Source organism: Elephantulus edwardii, unplaced genomic scaffold (assembly GCF_000299155.1).
Source record: "Elephantulus edwardii isolate Elephantulus edwardi_28Jun2011 unplaced genomic scaffold, EleEdw1.0 scaffold00020, whole genome shotgun sequence".
Taxonomy (NCBI): Eukaryota; Metazoa; Chordata; class Mammalia; order Macroscelidea; family Macroscelididae; genus Elephantulus; species Elephantulus edwardii.
Window position 1 is genome coordinate 3,246,552 of NW_006399770.1, and position 19,597 is coordinate 3,266,148.

A 19,597-nucleotide genomic window follows, 5' to 3' on the forward strand; every position below is an offset into this window, starting at 1 on the left:
TCACTACTCTAAAGGGCCCCTTTGGCAGTAGGAAACACATAGACTATTATGGAGATTGATTTTGGAATTTAGATGCACTCTTATTGATTGTGTTCTCAGCCTTTTGGCTAAGATCATGTTTAACTCTTTGAGGAACCACCAAACTGTTCACTACAATTAATGCTCCACTTTATAATTCTACCAACAGTGGATGATGTTTCCAATTTTTCCACATCCTTGCTAACACTTGCTATTTTCGGGTTTTCCTGTAATAACCATCCTGCTGGATATGAAGTGGTATCATGTTATGGATTTGACTAGGGGTCTAGCCTATAGAGAGCTGTGCTAACTAAAGGCCACACTTCTCAAGGTATGAATCCACCAGCAACCACACAGCACACAGAATGGACAATCTTTCCATGTAATTTACCACTTCAGAAATCTGCTGGAAGGTCAGTGATGAGTTAGTTCAGATTTGATGACAATTGATTTTTTTAAAAAAATACTGGTTTATCTACAAAGTTCAAAGAACATATTCAAGTCCCTAATGGCAATGCTTAAGGATGCTTTGGGCAGAATATTAAATGATCCAGGAGGCATTAAAAGAAGCTGGGAGGAATATACAGTCACTGTACCAAAAGGAATTGGCAGACACAGAAGAACCTCATGAAACAATGTATGAGCAAGAGCTTTTGGTGTTGAAGGAAGACGTACAAGCTGCTCTGAAAGAATTGGCAAAAGACAAGACCCCAGGAATTGAGGGCATACCAATTGACAAATTTCATCAAGTTATGCCAAGAAATCTCGAGGACAACCACCTGGCCAACTGACTGGAAGAGATCTATATTTGTTTCCATTCCAAAGAAAGGTGACCCAACAGAGTGCAGAAATTATTGAACAATATCATTATTCAAGCAAGCAAGATTCTGCAGAAAATGATTCAAAAATTATTTGAACAGCATATTAATAGAGAACTGCCGAAGTAACTGCAGGCTGGGTTTAGAAAAGGCCATGGTACAAGGAAAATATAGGTAATGTTAGATGGATCTTGGCTGAAAGCAGGGAATACCAGGAGGAATGTCTATCTGCGTTTCATTGACTATTCAAAGGCATTTTACTGTATGGATCACAACAAACTGTGGTTGATTCTGAGAAGAATGGGAATCCCAGAACACTTGATTGTGCTTATGCAAAACCTATACTTGAACAGATCAAGGAAACACTGCATGGTTCAAAATTGGGAAGGGTGTATTCCAGGGATGTGTGCTATCTCCATACCTTTTCAGTCCATATGCAGAACAGATCATGTGGGAATCTGGGCTCTATGAGGAGAAATATGGCATCAGGATTGGAGGAAGACTCATTAACAATCTGTGTTATGCAGAAAAAACAACCCTGCATGCTGAAACCGAGGAGGACCTGAAGCTTTTGCTGCAGAAGGTCAAGAATTGAATGAAGCCTTCAATATGGATTGAAGCTCAGCATCAAGGAAACAAAGATTCTGACCAATGGGTCAATCGGCAGCATCATGATAGATGGTAAAGAGATTGAGATTGTTAACAGCTTCAGTTTGTTTGACTTCACAATCAACACTCTTGGTACTAGCAGCCAGGAAATTAAAAGAGAAATTGCATTGGGAAAGTCTGCAGTCAGGGACCTCTCAAAAGTACTGAAAAGCAATGGTTATCAGTCTGTAGACTAAGATTTGCCAGATTCAGGCCATAGTCTTTGCAATTACTTGCTATGCATTAGAAAGTTGTGCAATGACTAAGGATAACAGAAGGGAGAGTTGATGCCTTTGAGCTGTGGTGGTAGAGAAGAGTATTGAATATACCATGGACTGCTAAGAGAACAAACAGGTTTGCCCTGGAGAGAGTTAAACCAGGCTGCTCCTTGGAGGCAAGGATTCTCAAGCTTCGTCTGACATACTTTGGACATGTTGCAAGGAGGGACCAGTCCTTGGAGAGGGACAACATGCTTGGGAGGGTGGAGGGACAGCGCAGGAGAGGAAGACCCTCAATGAGATGGATTGATTCACTTGCTGGAGTGGTGGGATAGGTGTGTCAGAGACAGTAAAATTGACACAGAATAGAGCAAGTTTTAGGGCTGTTGTACATAGTATTGTTATGAGTTCCAAGCAACTTGATGGCACATACATTTAGAAAGCGTACATTGTTTTCCACACCAGATCTTTTTCCATTTCCTTTAAAAACCCCCTCCACCCATCAAATTGTGCAACCTTCTGATTAACCACCCTCAGTTTCCCCCTGACCTGTCCATCCTTACCCTTCTGGTACCACCCTCCCCCACCTTGGATCATCGTATTCATTCTACCATAATGGTTTTACACAGTACTTTTCCTTATGGGACCGAGTTCACTCAGCATAATGCTCTCCAGTCCCTCTCAAGTTAGGTAGTGATTTACAGTCATTGCTCCTGCGTGCTGTGTAGTATTCCATTGTGTGAATGTATCATAATTTCTCAACCATTGTGGTTGGACATACGGGCTGTTTCCATGTTCTTGTGATGGTAAATTCTGCTATGAATATTGGTGTACAAGTCTCCGTTTGTGCCTCAGTTCTCTTTCTCTCAAGGTATATTCCAAGCAGTGGAATAGCTGGGTCATATGGATTTCTTGTTCAGCTTTCTGAGGAAGGACCAAATTGCCTTCCAGAGTGGTTGTACCATTTTACAATCCCACCAACAGTGGGTAAGAGTTCCTGTATCGGCACAATTCCTCACAACTGAACCCATAAAGAACTTTATGATAAGTGATGTTGAAACTGGAGTTGGCAACGATTGTCAAAGTTTTCATTCTATTTGAGTCAACAATCAATGGCCATGGGACAAGCAGCCAAGGGGGAGGACAAGACAGATTGCATTGGAATGATGCGAGACCTCTTTCAGGTACTTCTTACAGGTGTGGCTTTGGTGATGAAGGTGTGCCCAGTATCAGATACATGATTTGCAAATTACTTTCTCCCAATGTGTTATAACTCAGTCTTCTTAATGGTCTCTTAGAATGCCCAATCTTTATATTTTAATGAGTTGTGCATTTGGTGTCTTATGTAAGAACTTTTTTCTTAAACCAAAGTCATGAAGGTCCCCTGTGTTCTAAGAGTTTTAGAGGTTTTGTCTTATATTTAGGTCTGTGTTGAAATTTTAGTTTTTAAGTGTAGTGTGGAGATTATTACTTTTAATATGTAGATAATGTTCTAGCACTATTTACTTTTATCCATTTACCCATTACCCATTTACCTTTATCCACTGAACTATCTTGGCAAGTTTCTTGAAAATTAAGTGACCATAAATGTCAGAGTTTATTTCTGGCCTCTTGTTCCATTGAGATCTATGCCTACACTGATGTCAGTGTGTTTCCATTCCTGTAGTTTTATAGTGAATTTTGAATTAACGTATTTTTCATTTGCTTTGGCCATTTGGGGTCCTTAACATTTTCAAATACATTTCAGGATCAGTTTATCAATTTTTGCAAAAAAGCCTGTGGGAATTTCAGTAGGAAGTGCATTCAGCCTGTAGATAAATTTGTAACATTTGCTGTTTTAACAATATCGAGTCTTCTAATCAGCGAACTCTCATGTTGTTTTTGTTGTGTACTAGAGAGTCAGAGCCAACCCACAGCTGACCCTCCAGCAGGTTTTCAGAGGCAGTTAATTGCATGGGAAGAGACTGCCTATCCTTTTCCTGTATAGCAGCTGGTGGACTGCGTGCCTTTTGGAAGGAGTGGCATCCACTTCCTAAACAACATGCCTCTGGAAACTCTATGAACTTGAAAAATGTTGATAGTTGTAGAGGAGCTTTTGTTCATAGGATTGCTATGAGTTGTGCTTGACTGGAAGGCAATCAACAATGACGACGAACATGTTTTTCCACTTAAACCTTCTTTAATTTCTATAAACAATGTATCTTATTTCACTGTAAAATATTATACTTCTGTTATATATATTCCTAAACATGTAATTCTTTTTGCTACTATTGGTAATGGAATTATTTTAATTTCATGTTTAGATTTTTCTTTGCCAGGAACCTCTGGTGGCCTAGTGGCAAGGAATTGTGCTGATGACCTGAAGGGATGTGGTTTGAATTCACCAGTTGGTCTGCAAGAGAGGGGTCATCTCCTTGTGATTTACAGCCTCTGAAATCCCGCTGGTGGTCAGGTCTGAGCAGGTTCCAACTCAATGACAAACAGCAGTTCATACGCATACAGTGATTTTTTTTTAAACTTTTTATTGTAGTTTGGATAAAAGTTTATAAAGCATATTAATTTTTCATTCAACAAGTTATATACATTTCCTATCTTAACACTGATTGCAATACCCTCAGTGTAATCCATTTCTGTTTTGTAGTTTTCCATTCATCCTCCCTTCCAACCCCCATCCTGCCTTCTCAGCAGCTTTGTTTTTGAACAAATGCTGTCCTTTTGGTCTTGTTTAGTTGATGGTACACCAAGAAGTACTTTCCATCCTGGTGTTTTTATTCACTTTACAGACATGCCTATTGTCTGGATCCCTAGGAACAGGTTCAGTTCCAGGCTTGCAGGCTCTGTGGGGGCCACAGTCACAGGGATTCTGAGTCCGAGGCTGGTCACTTTTAAGATTTTTACCTTTAGTCCTACATATTTTTCCTTCTACTCCTAGCAGACTTTCCATTGTGAGGCTAATCAACACAGCTGATGGGGTGACCATCTAGTTCTTTGGGTCTTAAGGTAGTAAATGTGGTTGGCAACATCATTAGTCCTTCATGCTAATTTCTTGCCTGAATCTCTTTTTCTTAGCTCTGGATATAGAGGACGACCGTAGTTACATGTTGGATAGTTGCTCCCAAGCTTTTAAGATCCTTATCACTCTACCTAGCAAAGATGTAAAACATTGTTTTTGTGGATTGTCACTGTCATGTCATTGGCCTACATGTTCCCTGAGTTTATGATTCTAAGCTCTCAAGCCTAGTGACTCATTCTCTCAATGTGTTTGTTGATGGCTAATGAGTTTTCAGAACTTTGTTCCCTGTGTATTTTGTTATATACATGAATATACTTGTGGCACAAATATATATGTAGAAATATCTTCTGCCAAATCTGCATATGTTGTTATGTGCTGCTCTTTAGGCAGGACTGATTCATAACTGACCCTCCACTGAGTTTTCAGAGACTATAAATCATATGAGAGGAGACTCCCCAACTTTCTTCCATGGAACAACTGGTAGATTTGAACTGCTTCCTTTTGGGTTGGCATTGTAATTCATTACCACTAGACTCTCAGAGCTCTACTTTGTACTTGGGGGGAAAATACAATGATTTTTGTGTATTGATCTTTTTCCTGTGATCCTGCTATTAACTCTCTGATCATTCTAATGATCAGGACTAGACAATAAGATGTTTTTGTTGAATCCTTCAACCAGTTAGAATCCAAAGGATCTTTAGACTAACACTGTAGTAATCAGCCTTTTTCTATACGGAGGTTTAATTTTTACAGCTTTTTTCATAGAAATTGTCTGGCCTAATTCCTTCTTTTACAGAGTACAATACTGAAGTCCAGGGAATGTAGGTAATTTGGCCATGCAGGTAAATAGTGGTAGAACCTAAGAGAAAAACCACACTCTTATCTCCTTGCCCACTGCACTTCCTACTGCACCAAGATACATACTGCCCCTTTCCCATGGTTAAAATTCAGCAGCTGTCATTTATTTCTTTAGTGTCTATGAAGGTTTACCTGATTGAATTTTGTTTCTTGGTTCTCCCATAAAGGCTCTCAAATTATCAGATACCTGTGTCAGCCACTCTCAAGACTTGCTAACTTGCTTGCTTGATAAACATGTGAGAAGAAACAGTGTCAAGACTCTCTCCCTCTCTCTCCCCTGAAAGGGTTGGCTTGCTGCTTGTTGCAGTATTTTTTTAAAGACGCTCTCCTTTTATTTTAAAAAAATTCTGGTAGAGAAACATAGCCTGTCGTAATATTACTGAATAAATGTAAATGCCATTAAAATATTTTTTGTTATTTTAAAAATATTTTATTGTGGTTCCTGTGAAGGTTTACACACAGAAATTTTGGTTTTCAATCAACAATTTGTACATGAATTGTCAGAAAGAGTGGTTACATTTTTTTACTATGCAAGAACATTCTCATTTCTATTCTGGTTCCATTTACTGTTTTCATTTCTTTGAGATCAGAAAAGTTTAGGATACTCTTGCTTTGCATTAGTGAGGTTGACTGTGGACCATTTACAGTACATTTAACTTCTTTCAAATGACTAGACTTCAGAAGGGCTTTATCTTGGATAGAAATCTACTGATAGACCTCTGGTGGCCTAGTGGTAAGAAGCTGCACTGTGACTGCCCCAGAATACTACAGAAGTGCCTCTGCCATGGCTCAGACACGCTTGTGACTCTTCACTTAGGGGGGGAAAACCAAGGAAATTTCTCTAACTTAGAAGAAGTAGTTGTGAAAGCAATGCCATTACTGCCATGACAGTTTTGCTATTTTCACTTATAAAGTCTTGACGCATGTACATGCTGCAAGGCTTTGACCATCATCAATTTTCTTATGGACATCTTGCTGCATTGCAGAAGAAGCCCCCCTCCTGCTCTCCTACTCTAACCATTCAACCATCACCTCCAGGGTGATCCAGAGCACTGTGTGCCTGTTGCTGCCCAAGGAGACTGCCCTGTGTGCAGGGTCTGAGAGAAACAAGGCCATTGAGCAATACAAGAGCCACAGATAAACAATAAGTGTTAGATGAAGTAAAGCTCGCTCAAGTTGTCCCACTACACTTGCAGATCAGTTTTACTATGAAATAAATGACTTTAAATCTACCAATTGACAGATTTCAACAAACAGATCAGCCCTCTATTTGCTCACCAGGCTGAGCTAAGAAATCTGGAGGATAACTACTTGTCCAGTTGACTGGAAGAGACCATTATTTATTCTCATTCCAAAAAAATGGCAATCCAACAGGATGTGAAAATTATGTAACAGTATCACTCATATTACACACAAGCAAAATCCTACTGAAGATTATTTGAAAAAAAAAAAAAAAGACTGGAACAGTACATAGGCAGAGAGCTACCAGAAATACAAGCTGGGTTGAGAAGAGGCCATGGCATTAGGGACATCATTGCCAGTGTCTGACAGATCTTGGCCAAAATTAGTAACAGAGGAATGTCTGTGTTTTACTGACTAGGCAAAGGCATTTGACTGTGCACAACAAATTGTATGTGACCTTGAGAAGAATGGGACTCCTAGAACACTTGACTGTGCTCTTTTGAAACCTGTATTTGGACAAGGAGGCAGTCATCAGAACAGAGCAAGGAAACACTGCATGGTTTAAAATCAGAACAGGAGTGCATCAGGGATGCATCCTGTCTCCATACCTTTTTAATCTGCATGCAGAACAGATAATTTGACAGGCTGGACTTTATGTCAAAGAATGTGGCATCAGGGTTGGAGGAGGACTCAATGGCCTACATTATACATATGACACAACCTTACTTGCTTAAACAGAGGAGGGCCTGAAGTATCTGTTGCAGGTCAAGGACTGTAGTTTGCAACATGGGCTGAAGCTCAACATCAAGAAAACAAAGATTCTCACCACCAGGCCAATTGGCAGCATCATCATAGATGGAGAAGAGATTGAGATTGTTAACAATTTCTGCTTGCTCGGTTCCACAATCAACACTCTTGGTTCTAGCAGTCAGGAAATCAAAAGACCAACTGCATTAGGGAAAACTGCATGCTTTCAGGGACCTCTCCAGAGTGCTGAAGACTAAGTGCAGAGACTAAGGTGTGCCTGGTCCAGGCCATGGTCTTCACAATTGCTTGCTATGTATCAGAGACAATGAACAAAGATGACAGAAGAATTGATGCCTTTTAGTTGTGGTGCTGGTGAAGAGTTTTGAACATAACATGGACTGCCAAGAGAGCTAACAAGTCTGTCCTGGAGAGATGAAACTATGCTGCTCTTTGGAGGCAAGGATTTTGAGACTATGTCTCATAGTCAGAGATGTAGCCAGGCGGGGTCAGTCTTTGGAGGATATTATACTTGAAAGGGTTGAGGAACAGCTCAGAAGAAGACCTTGATGGGATGGATTGACACAATAACATGGATAATGAGGGTAGGCGTGTCAGAGAGCAGGGTTCAGAGCTATTGTACATAGGGTCGCTGGGAGTTGCAAGCAACTCAACAGCACACAACAACAACAGTAAAAGCTGCACTGCAATCCCAAAGGTACGTAGTTCAAATCCACAGCTGCTCTGCAGGAGAAGGATAGGCACAGTTCTGTCATGTGAAGTCATTCCTCTGAAAATCTGCTAGAGGGTCAGCTATGGGTCAGTTCTCACTCAATGCTCAAAGGCACATAACAACAGTTGTTTATCATTCTTTGAGAACCTAGTGTCAACTTAAGGTCAAAACAGGATCTTTTTTTTTAAAAAAATCAACTGACATAATGGTAGGAATTACTCAGAAAAAAAGGGGTTATTATTGAATATTCATCTAAATCTCACCTTTCATTATCAAATAAAAACACTATCTTTTTTATAGCTAGGGATGCAAAGCCATGATTATCTTTGTTGGAATAATAATTTTCTTCTCTCTGAAAATCCATCTCTGAAGTTAGGAACCGGGAGACAGCAGGAGGCACAATTTTTCCTTGGAACAAAGCTAGCTGTCAGTCACCACCATCATTACAGCCACAATTCCAGAAACGGGAGGTAACAGCAGTTCATTCTTTATTCTGTCTTCATGATTCTGTCTGTAAAGTAAGAAAGGATACTTTAAATAAAAACCATCTAAAATATTTTACCAGCTAATTCTGGAAACTCTATGAACATGGAGAAACGACCAAAGTTTCACAAATGTTCAGGTCTTTCATTCATAGGGTTGTTATGTGTCATCTACGACTCGACGATGGCACTTAACAACAATAACAATGACAACATAGTGAGAGCTCTGTTGGCCTAGCAGACAAAAAGTTATGCTACCAAGCCCAAGGTGGGTGATTTTCATCTGTGGCCCTCAGGCCTGTGTCAAATTGCTTTTTTGTCAAACATTCTTTTAGGTGGTATAGCACTGGTCTGGGCATTGCTGTACAGAGGTAACTTGTGGTTGCTGTGATGCTAAACACTGTGACACTGATGTGTCAAATGTGATAATGGTTACCCATAGTGGACAGTGTTTGCTGGAGTTTCCTGATTAAAAAAAGCTGGGAAGCAGGAGTGGCATCCACTTCTGAAGTAGCTTGCCTCTGGAAACTCTATGAACATGGAGAAATGATGGAAGTTATATAGGTGTTCAGGTCTTTAGTTCATAGGGTCTTTATGAGTCGTCTATGATTTGATGGCACTTCAACAAGTGGAAACTGGGCTCATCCTCCTAACATCCATATCATTTATCCCCCACTGTTGTAACAACAGTTTAAGTAGAAATGACCTGGACTCAAATCCAGCGGGAGACCTGGGCCTTGAGTGGTATAGGTCATAGAAAAATTCCATTTTTTTTACCTCATCTTTGCCAAAATTTGCAAGGTTAGGACACACCAGTCCCGTGACTATATGGACAGGTTTTAGGGTGCCCCTAACCAGTATGAAGTTCAAGATTCTTCCCAGGAGAGTGTGGCCTGCTATATATAAGGCTGTAGCAATTTTTGTCACAGGTATACAACCCTTGTATAAGCTGGTCTCTAATGATTCTTGCTTCTTGTTATTCACAGCCTTAGGTAAATTTACTTGAGTGTAGGCTGCACCTAGTAGCTAGCTACCTTCTAATGAAAATAATACAGCAAAAATGATGTATATAAGTGTAGACAGCGCAATATAGAGGATTAAGGGGAGGCTGTGGAACAGGAATGCAGAGATAACAGGAAGAGAATGGACAGATAAGGAGCACAGTATTGGAATAGGTCAAGGGAGGTAATAAAAGAATGGGTGATAAGATGTAAGTATGATTACTGCAACTAACAAGCTGGTAGAGGATATATAGATTAGGAATGAAGGGGGTTCAATCTGTATAAATTAGTGAATGAAAAGTCAATTTCTTTGTAAACTTCCATTCAAACTATATCTATATATATTTTTAATATATATTTTTCCCCTTAAAAAAAGATGGGCTATCACTTACAAAATCAAGTTACACAGAGACTTGTACACCAATGTTCAGAGCAGCGTTTTCCACCATCACAAGAACATGGAAACAGCCCATATATCCAACCATGATCATATAGATTGAGAAAATATGGTGCATTCACACAATGGAATACTATGCAGCATGCAGGAGCAATGACTATGTAAATCATCACCTAACGGGAGGGACTGGAGAGCATTATGCTAAGTAAACTAACGCAGTTCCCTAAAGACAAATACTGTATAAGACCATTATTGTAGAAAGTGAGAATCTTGGGGGGCAGGGAGCAGGGGGTGAAGATGGGCTGGTTAATCATAGGGTTGCACAATTTGATGGGGTGGAGGGCGGGGTGGATTAAGGAAAGGGGAAAGATCTGGTGTGAAAACAATGTATATGAACTTTGTAAATAAACCAGTATTTTTTGTTTTTAATCAGGTTACAAAAAGATTGTGGCTTCCATTTTGGGAACTCTACTGCTTGCTCTGAGGGAAGCCACTTGCAGTATTGTAAAGTGCACTAGGGAGAAGCCCACATGGGCAGACAACCTGGGGGAAGGTCTCAGAACAACTCAGTGAAGACTCAATCCTGTCAACACATGAGATTGAAGTGGTTCTCCCTTCAGATAAGCTTGTAGCCTTAGTGGAAAAAACTAGAGCCTAATGAAAGATCCTGGGTTAGAAGCTCCAGTTAAACTATACCTAGAATCCTAATTCACAGACCCTGCAAAGCTAATAAATATATTTTGCTTTAAGCCACCAAGTTTTGGAGTAACTTCTTCAGCCTCAAATAATAAACACTATGAAAACAGAACATGACAAAAAACCAGTTGGATTTTTTTATTATTTGAAATGGAAAGTGTATTATATCTATTGTTATTGCTATGTGCCATTGAGCTGCCAGGACTAGCTAATACTGTAGTTTTTAAAAGATTACTAAATATTTCCTCTGTACGTGCACTAAAGCCAGAAAGTCAGTCAGCCAGGTTCAGAATCCATCTTCTGTCCCAGTCCCAAAACTATTTTAACTGGGAAGCCCCACCTGTGGAGGCCTCCAATTGGTCCTCTGTACCTGCAGTAACCTGCATTATGCAGAGGTCACAACCTTGTTTGCTGAAACTGAGGAGGACCTGAAGCGCTTGCTGCAGAAGGTCAAGGACTGCAGCCTTCAATATGGATTGAAGCTCAGTATCAAGAAGACAAAGATTCTCACCACTGGACCAACTGGCAACATCAGTATGGATGGTGAAGAGATTGAGATAGTTAATAGTTTCAGTTTGCTTGACTCCACAGTCTACACTCTTGGTACCAGCAGCCAGGAAATCAAAAGATGAATTGCATTGGGAAAGTCAGTTGTCAGGGTCCTCTCCAGAGTACTGAAGAGCAACAGCGTCAGGCTGGAGACTAAGGTGTGCCTGATCTGGGCCTTTGTAATTGCAAATTTACTATTTGTAAATAGTCTTTGTAATTGCATGCTATGCATCAGAGAGCAAAACCCAAGATCCTATGTAAAGGAAAATGTCCTCTGCCTCACCTTTTTGTATGCTACCTCATACTCCAGAGCTGCAAGAATCTAGATTTGGTGGTGTTACAATCATTACAGGGAAATAATAAAAGTAGAACTGTTTCTTCTTGAGGGTGGGGGTAGGGGCAAAACCTTATATGTGGTTGGACAATGTCTGAATGGAAGTTGGACAACACATACTTTATTTTACTTTACAGGAGGTTCAATAAAGTGGTGCCATTCCTACTTAATTCCAAAAATACCTTTCTCTCTAACAAATATCCTTCCTATAAAATAACCAGCCATTTAAGGTCAAAAGAGCAGCATTTGCTCAAGTATCAATCCCAGGGAGATAAGGAAGGGTAGGAGAGAAGGATTAATGGAGATGAGAATGACAGGAAGTAGGAAAATAGTGATTGCATTGTGGGTATTGTAATTAATGTTCTAAAACAAAATATGTATGAATGGTTGAATGAAAAATCAATCTACTTTTTAAACTTTCATGCAAATCACAATGTAACATTTAAAAAAAAACAAACCCCTTAAATGTTCTTTTCATATCTTTAGAGATTTGCTCATTTGTAAGTTATGATGACTTTTAAGCAGAAGATTAAATTTGCTCTCTTCCTCTTTACATAGCTGGGGAATATGTGATGTGAGAATTGAGGGTAGAGAGGGTAAAATTCAGAAGAGTTTAGATTAAGGCAGAAAGAATATTCTGAAGGGCAGTTCTAAGACAGGCAAGGACTTGGGACAGTAGGAGAGGGTTAAGAAGGATTAGGATTCAAAAAAGCTAGACTTACAAATCTGCCTGTTCGTTTGCATGTGGGATGAAGGTATTAGTTGGGGGATACTTCTTTGAAAGGAACAGTAGAATAAATATGTTCTCAATGGGTCATGTACTCCTTGGGTTGAAATAAACCGTAACTTCCTGGGAGAATACTGATGAGATGAGACACGGGGATGGCTTTGGTTTCAATAGGAAGCTGAGAGCAGGGAGTTTCCTGGATTGCAAGAAACAGAAATTACTGCAGAAGCTTTTAGGAGGAGGAACAGTAAGAAGGATGAGACAGTAACAAGAAAGGGAAGGAAGTGACTGAAGTGGCTGAGAACTGAGGGACTGTATATTTTTCTTGGAGTAAGGTGAGGACTATCTGAGGCTTGTTTTAGTTTTTAAAATTTTGACTATAAAAAGAATCTACACAGGTAACATAAAAAACAAACTAGGGTAAAACATAATTAATTTAACTCACCATTCTTATTAGCAGCTGGTTTTAAATATTATGGTTAAACTCTCAAGGTCTTCATTCTTTAAATGTAGCTCTTCAAGCAGGGTCGAAATAAACTGTGTAAACACCACATTTTCCTGAGAATGCGCCTGAATTCCAAGAATTGGAGCCAGTCTGAAACAACAACAACAACAAAAAAATGAAATGAAATAGAAAAATGCAATGGGAAGGCTAAAAGAATGAATGCAATGGGAAGGCTAAAAGAATGAATGCTATGTCCAGTTTGCCAGGTGGTAACCTTTTTAAGAATCACAACATCTTTGAGTTAACAAAATTCCCAGAGAAAGAAGACCTAACAAAGAAGAGAAATTTCAAGGAAAACATAGAGGGAACTCTGGTGGCCTAGTGTGGCAAGAAGCCACACTACAATCCTGAAAGTGCATGGTTCAAATCCACCACATGCTTTGCTTGAAAAGGAGGGGCAATCTCCTCGTGTGCCAGTTGGATCCAGTTAGATGGTACACAACAACAAAAAAGGGAGAAAAAAATTTCTTTTTTTAAAAAAATCATATGTATCAGTAAAATAAGTCTAAAAGCCTGAATCAATAATAACTTCTTCCTCACACTGGCAAAAACAACTAAAATTCTACCCAAGAAAGAAATCAATGAATTCTTTCACTTAGGGAAGGGGGACTGTGGAGAGGTGCTGAGAGCTGTGACAATAACTATGGGTTGGAATTGAACGGCATATAATAACATTAAATGTTTGGATTATAACACATAAAAATGGAAGGAAAACATTAGATTTTTATATAAAAAAACCAAAACTGATGTCAGAAGAGACTCTAAAAATTGCATTGGAGCATCGAGAAGCCAAAATAAAGGGAAAATATGCAGAAGTAAAAGAGGTGAACAGAAGATTTCAAACAGCAGCTCAAGAAGACAAGGCAAAGTATTATCACGGATGTGCAGAGAGCTGGAATTGGAGAATAAAAAGGGAAGCACTCGCTTTGCATTTCTCGAGCTGAGAGAACTGAATAACAGATTTAAGCCTTGAGTTTTAATACTGAAGATGCTATGGTGAATATTTTGAATGACCCAGAAAGCATCAAAAGATGAAGAGAATACACAGAATCACTGTACCAGAAAGAACTAATTGACACCGAAAAATTTCAGGAAGTACCATATGAGCAGGGGCCAATGGTAATGCAAGAGGAAGTGGAAGCTGTACTGAAGGCATTGGCAGAAAATAAGGCCCCAGGAATGGACACCAATTGACTTGTTCAAGGAACAGATGCAGCCCTGGTTGAGCTCATCAGTCTATACTAGGAAATTTGGAGGACAGCTGTCTGGTTAACAGACTGGAAGAGGGACATTATCTGTTGCCATTCCCAAGAAAGCTGATTGTACAGAATGTGGAAAATATTGAACAGTACCATTAATACCACATGCAAGCAAAATACTGCTTGATGTTAAAAAAAAAACACAAAACCAAACAAACCCCAGCTAGAACAGCACATACATAGTGAACTACTAGAAGTTCAAGTAGGATTTAGAAAAGTCCATGGCACCAAGGATATCAATGCTGATGTCAGCTGGCTCCTGGTTGAAAGTAAAGAATACCAGAAGAACATCTATTTGTGCTTTATTGACTATGCAAAGGCATACGATTGTGTGGATCATAACAAATTATTAGTAACATATGGGAGGATGGGAATTACTGGGCATTTAATTGTGCTCATGCAAAACCTATACCTAGATCAGGAGGCTGTTGTGCAAACAGAGCAAGGGAACACTACATGTTTTAAAATTAAGAATGGAGTGTGTCAACGTTGTATTCTGTCTCCATACTTGTTCAATCTGTATGTTGAGCACATCATCCAAGAAGCTGGACTCTATGAAGAGGACTGTGGCATCAGGATTGGAGGGAGACTCATCAATAACCTGCATTATGCAGATGATATAATCTTGCTTGCTGAAAGTGAGGAGGAGCTGAAGCATTTGTTGCAGAAGATTAAGGAATGCAGCCTTCGGTATGGATTGCATCTCAATGTCAAGAAAAAAAAAGATTCTTAACCAATGGACTGAGAGGCCACATCATGATGGATGGAGAGGAGATTGAAACTGCCAACAGCTTCATCTTGATTGCATCCACAATTAATACCCTTGATACGAGCAGTCCGGAAAATCTATAGTTAGGGACCTCTCCAAATTACTGAGGAATAATGATGTCAGTTTGAGGACTACGGTGCATCTGATACAGGCCATAGTCTTTCCAATCACTTGCTATGTATCTGAGAACTGGACAATGAATAAGGATAACAGAAGAAGAATTGATGCCTTTGAGCTGTCAGTTGGAGAAGAGCACTGAACATCCCATGGATGGCCAAAAGAACCAACAGATACGTCGTGGAGAGAGTGCAACCAGAGTCCTCTTTGGAGGCAAGTACAATGATGAGGCTTCACCCCACATACTTTGGGCAAGTTGCTAGGAGGGGGGCTATTCCTTGGACAGGGACATGATGCTGGGAAGGGTGGAGGTTTGGCGAAGGAGATGAAGACCCTCAACCAGGTGGACTGACAGTGACTGCCACAATGGGCTCTTATGTGTCAGGAAGTGTGAGGATGGCACAGGACAGAACAGGATTCAGATCTTTTGTTTATAGGGTTGCTATGAGTAGTACTTGACTTGACTGCAGGTAACAACAACAGTAGCAAATTCCCAAATTAGAAACAAATTGTGACCATCACACTTATTAGTCTGTATGCCAATATGTATCCAAGGAAGCCCAGGAAATGTGAAGTTAGGAAGAACAGCTTTAAGAGATCCCCTCCTACTGTCCTGGCTAGAAAACACTTTAGGAATAATAATGCATCTCTAGCAAATTTATAATACTAAAATTATTCTATAAATTATTAATTCTAAGACATATTCATCTTCATACTGTTTTTTTAAAAAGTTGAATTTAAGACAAACATTAGCAAGTAAAATAAGTAAATTTTAGCAAAGAGAACAACAATAACAACAATAGTGGCAATATTAGCCATGACAAATATGCCTTAGCAATCAGGCATTCTTTTCTGTTTGAACTTGAACCCACTTGCAAAATTCTTTCAACAAGTTTCAGAGCAGTAACATCAAGTATTTGAAGTTGGCTTCTTGAGATGTAAAAATTCACTCCAATCCAACAGTGAGTTTTGGGGGAGCTATGCCTTCTCTTACCCTGGGGTGGGTTTGTGGTGTTGTTTTTCTTTTTTAGATTATTAGATGGATAGGTCTTTTAAAAAGAAATTATGATAACTGTAATATCAACTAACATCTTGTGCTACCTATGATCACTTATTGTGCACTTGTTCTCCCCTTTAACCATCGCAATGACTGAAGGTAAAATATGACTTCTTATTTACAAAAAAGTAAATAGAAGTACAGACAACTGAGGACCTTCTTCAACGTTACAGAGATAGCAAGTGGCAGGGCAGGGCTTTGAACTTAAGCAATTTATCTCAGGTAGCTCTAGCCTGAGTCCATGCTCTTAGCTACAGTAACTTCCATTCTTTGTGAGCACTCTATATATTCCATCAGTATCTGCATTATGCAGATGACATAACCCTGCTCGCTGAAACTGAGGAGGACCTGAAGCGCTTGCTGCAGAAGGTCAAGGACTGCAGTCTTCAATATGGATTGAAGCTCAATATCAAGAAAACAAAGATTCTCACCACTGGGCCAATTAGTAGCATCAGTATGGATGGTGAAGAGATTGAGATAGTTAACAGTTTTAGTTTACTTGGCTCCATAGTCAACACTCTGGGTAACAGCACCCAGGAAATCAGGAGACGAATTGCATTGGGAAAGTCATCTGTGAGGGACCTCTCAAGAGTACTGCAGAGCAAGGATGTCAGGCTGGAGAGTAAGGTGCACTTGATCCAGGCTATAGTCTTTCCAATTACGTGCTATGCATCGGAGAGCTGGACAGTGAATAGGGATGATAGAAAGAGAATTGATGCCTTTGAGTTGTGGTGCTGGAGAAAAGTGTTGAATATACCATGGACTGCTAGAACAAACAGGTTTGTCCTGGAGAGGGTGAAGCCAGAATGTTCCCTGGAGTCAAGGATTCTGAAGCTTCGTCTGACATACTTTGGGCATGTTGCAAGGAGGGACTGGTCCTTGGAGAGGGACATCATGTTTGGGAGAGTGGAGGGACGGCGCAGGAGAGAAAGACCCTTGATGAGATGGATCGATTCAGTGAGTGGAGTGGTGGGAATGAATGTGTTTGGGACAGCAAGGTTGGCACAGGTTAGAATGGCGTTTAGGGTTCTTGTACATAGGGTCGCTATGAGTCACAAACAACTCGATGGCACATAACAACAACATGTGTTGAATAGATGTTAGCATGCAGACAATGAACATGCTGAAGGGAAAAGACTACAAATATAAAAAAAATATAAGTAGCTGGCAGGCAGGAGGAAGTGCTGATTAAAGAAATCACACAAAATCTGGTATATGTTAGGAGACAGGAATATCAGTTTGGGGCCTTGTCTGAAGCAAGTCATCAAGCAGATATATACCACTCCTGAGGCCTCTGGAGCCAGGATTTCCTAAAGATTTTAACACATGAGCCTTAAGTGTTGAGCCAACAAAATTTCCTTTAATCTTATTTATTCCCCCATATTTCTCCTTTAACTTAAGTGAAAAGACTTCTTCCCCATTTTTCAGTCCCTTACACAGAAAGGAAACAACTAAAGAACTATATAACATTCATTTTCTGAGAGTTGTAAGTTGCCTTAAACTCTTTGTAATAAGGTGAGGTTGTTATTATGTGCCGTTGAGTCGTTTGCGACTCATAGCGACCCTATGTACAACAGCCCTAAATCCTGCTCTATCCTGTGCCAATCTCATTGCCTCTGACACACCCATCCCGATTACCCCAGTCACTGAATCAATCCACCTCATAGAGGGTCCTTCCCTCCTGCACTGTCCCTCTACTCTACCCAGCATGATGTCCCTCTCTAAAGACCTGTCTCTCTTTACAACATGTCCAAAGTATGTCAGACGAAGTCCCAGAATCCTTGCCTCCAAGGAGTAGCCTGGTTTAACCCTCTCTAGGATGAATCTGTTTGTTTTCTTGGCAGTCCATGGTACATTCAATACTCTTCTCCAACACCACAGCTCAAAGGCATCAATTCTCCTTCTGTCCTCCCTAGTCATTGTCCAGCTCTCTGATGCATAACAAGTGATTGCAAAGACCATGGCCTGTATCAGGCGGACCTTAGTCTCCAGAAAGACACCGTTGCTCTTGAGTACTTTAGAGAGGTCCCTAACAGCAGACTTTCCCATTGCAATATGTTTTTTGATTTCCTGGCTGCTGGTGCCAAGAGTGTTGACCGTGGAGCCGAGCAAACTGAAGCTGTGAACAATCTCAATCTCTTCACCATCCATCCTGATGCTACCAGTTGGTCCAGTGGTGAGAATCTTTGTCTTCTTGACATTGAGCCTCAGTCCATACTGAAGGCTGCAGTCCTTGACCCTCTGTAGCAAGAGCATGAGGTCCTCCTCAGTTTCAGCGAGCAGGGTTGTGTAAAATAATAAATACTCTAATATTAGTTTCCATGTTCCTTTGGTACATATAATCCTGGTGGGATAGTGGTTAAATACTTGGCTGCTAACCTAAAATTTGGAAGTTCTAACTCACCTGTCAGTCTACGGAGAAAACTGAGGCAATCTGCTTCCTTAAAGATTTAAATATTGGAAACGCTATGGACAGAAGTACTCAGAGTTGGAATCGACTGGATGGCTATGTGTATATATTCTCAAAAAACTATTAAACCAGTAGATTACTTTTGAGAAGTCTGTAAAGGTCTTGTTTTGTTTTTTATTTTCTTTAAAAGTATCCTCTCTAGAAACCAGGGTCATGACCACAAAAACGAAAAGTAACAAAACCATAATGATTTATGATATTATGTCAAAAAAGATGTTGAACACTGAACATAAATTCTAGCATATTCTAATTTTATGAATGATTCATTCAACAAAATTGTTTCTATCTCCAAAGCAACTTACATTTAAAGTACAATGTTGTTGTTATTATGTGCTGTAGAGTCACTTGTAACTCATAGTGATCCTATCTACAACAGCCTTATACTCTGCTCTATCCTGTGCTATCTTACTGTCTCTGACACACCTAACTGCATTACCCCAGTCACTGAATCAGTCCATCTAATCGAGGGCCTTCCTCTCCTGCACTGTCCCTCCAACCCTGCCAAGCATGATGTCCCTCTGCAAGGACTGAGCTCTCTTTGCAACATGTACAAACTATGTTAGATGAAGCTTCAGAATCCTTGCCTCCAAGGAGCAGCCTGGTTTCACCCTCTCTAGGATGAACCTGTTTGTTTCTCCTAGCTGTCGATAGTATATTCAGTACTCTTTTACAGCACAACAGCTCATCAATTCTTCTTCTGTCATCATTCCTGGTCATTTGTCCAGCTTTCAGATGCACATCAAGTAACTGCAAAGACCATGATCTGGATCAGGCACACCTTAGTTTTCAGACTGACATCACTGCTCTTCAGTACTTTGGAGACATCTCTGACAGCAGACTTTCCCAATGCAATTTGTCTTTTAATTTCCTGACTGCTGGTACCAAGAGTGTTGACTGTCGAGCCAAGCAAACAGACACTATTAACAATCTCAATCTCTTCATTGTCTATTATGATGCTATCGATCGGCCTCGTGGTGAGAATCTTTGTTTTTTTTGATGTTA

General features: G+C 40.0%; 1 protein-coding gene across 1 annotated transcript in view; it reads right to left on the reverse strand.

The window, feature by feature from the left end:
* Nucleotides 1–12,871: 12,871 nt before the first annotated feature.
* LOC102863849 (putative RNA polymerase II subunit B1 CTD phosphatase RPAP2-like) overlaps nucleotides 12,872–19,597 on the reverse strand; it is a 96,425-nt gene continuing 89,699 nt past the window's right edge. The window contains exon 12 of the mRNA XM_006882485.1: nucleotides 12,872–13,013. Within this exon, the coding sequence (XP_006882547.1) occupies nucleotides 12,872–13,013 (142 nt within the window). The remainder of the gene's footprint in view (nucleotides 13,014–19,597) is intronic.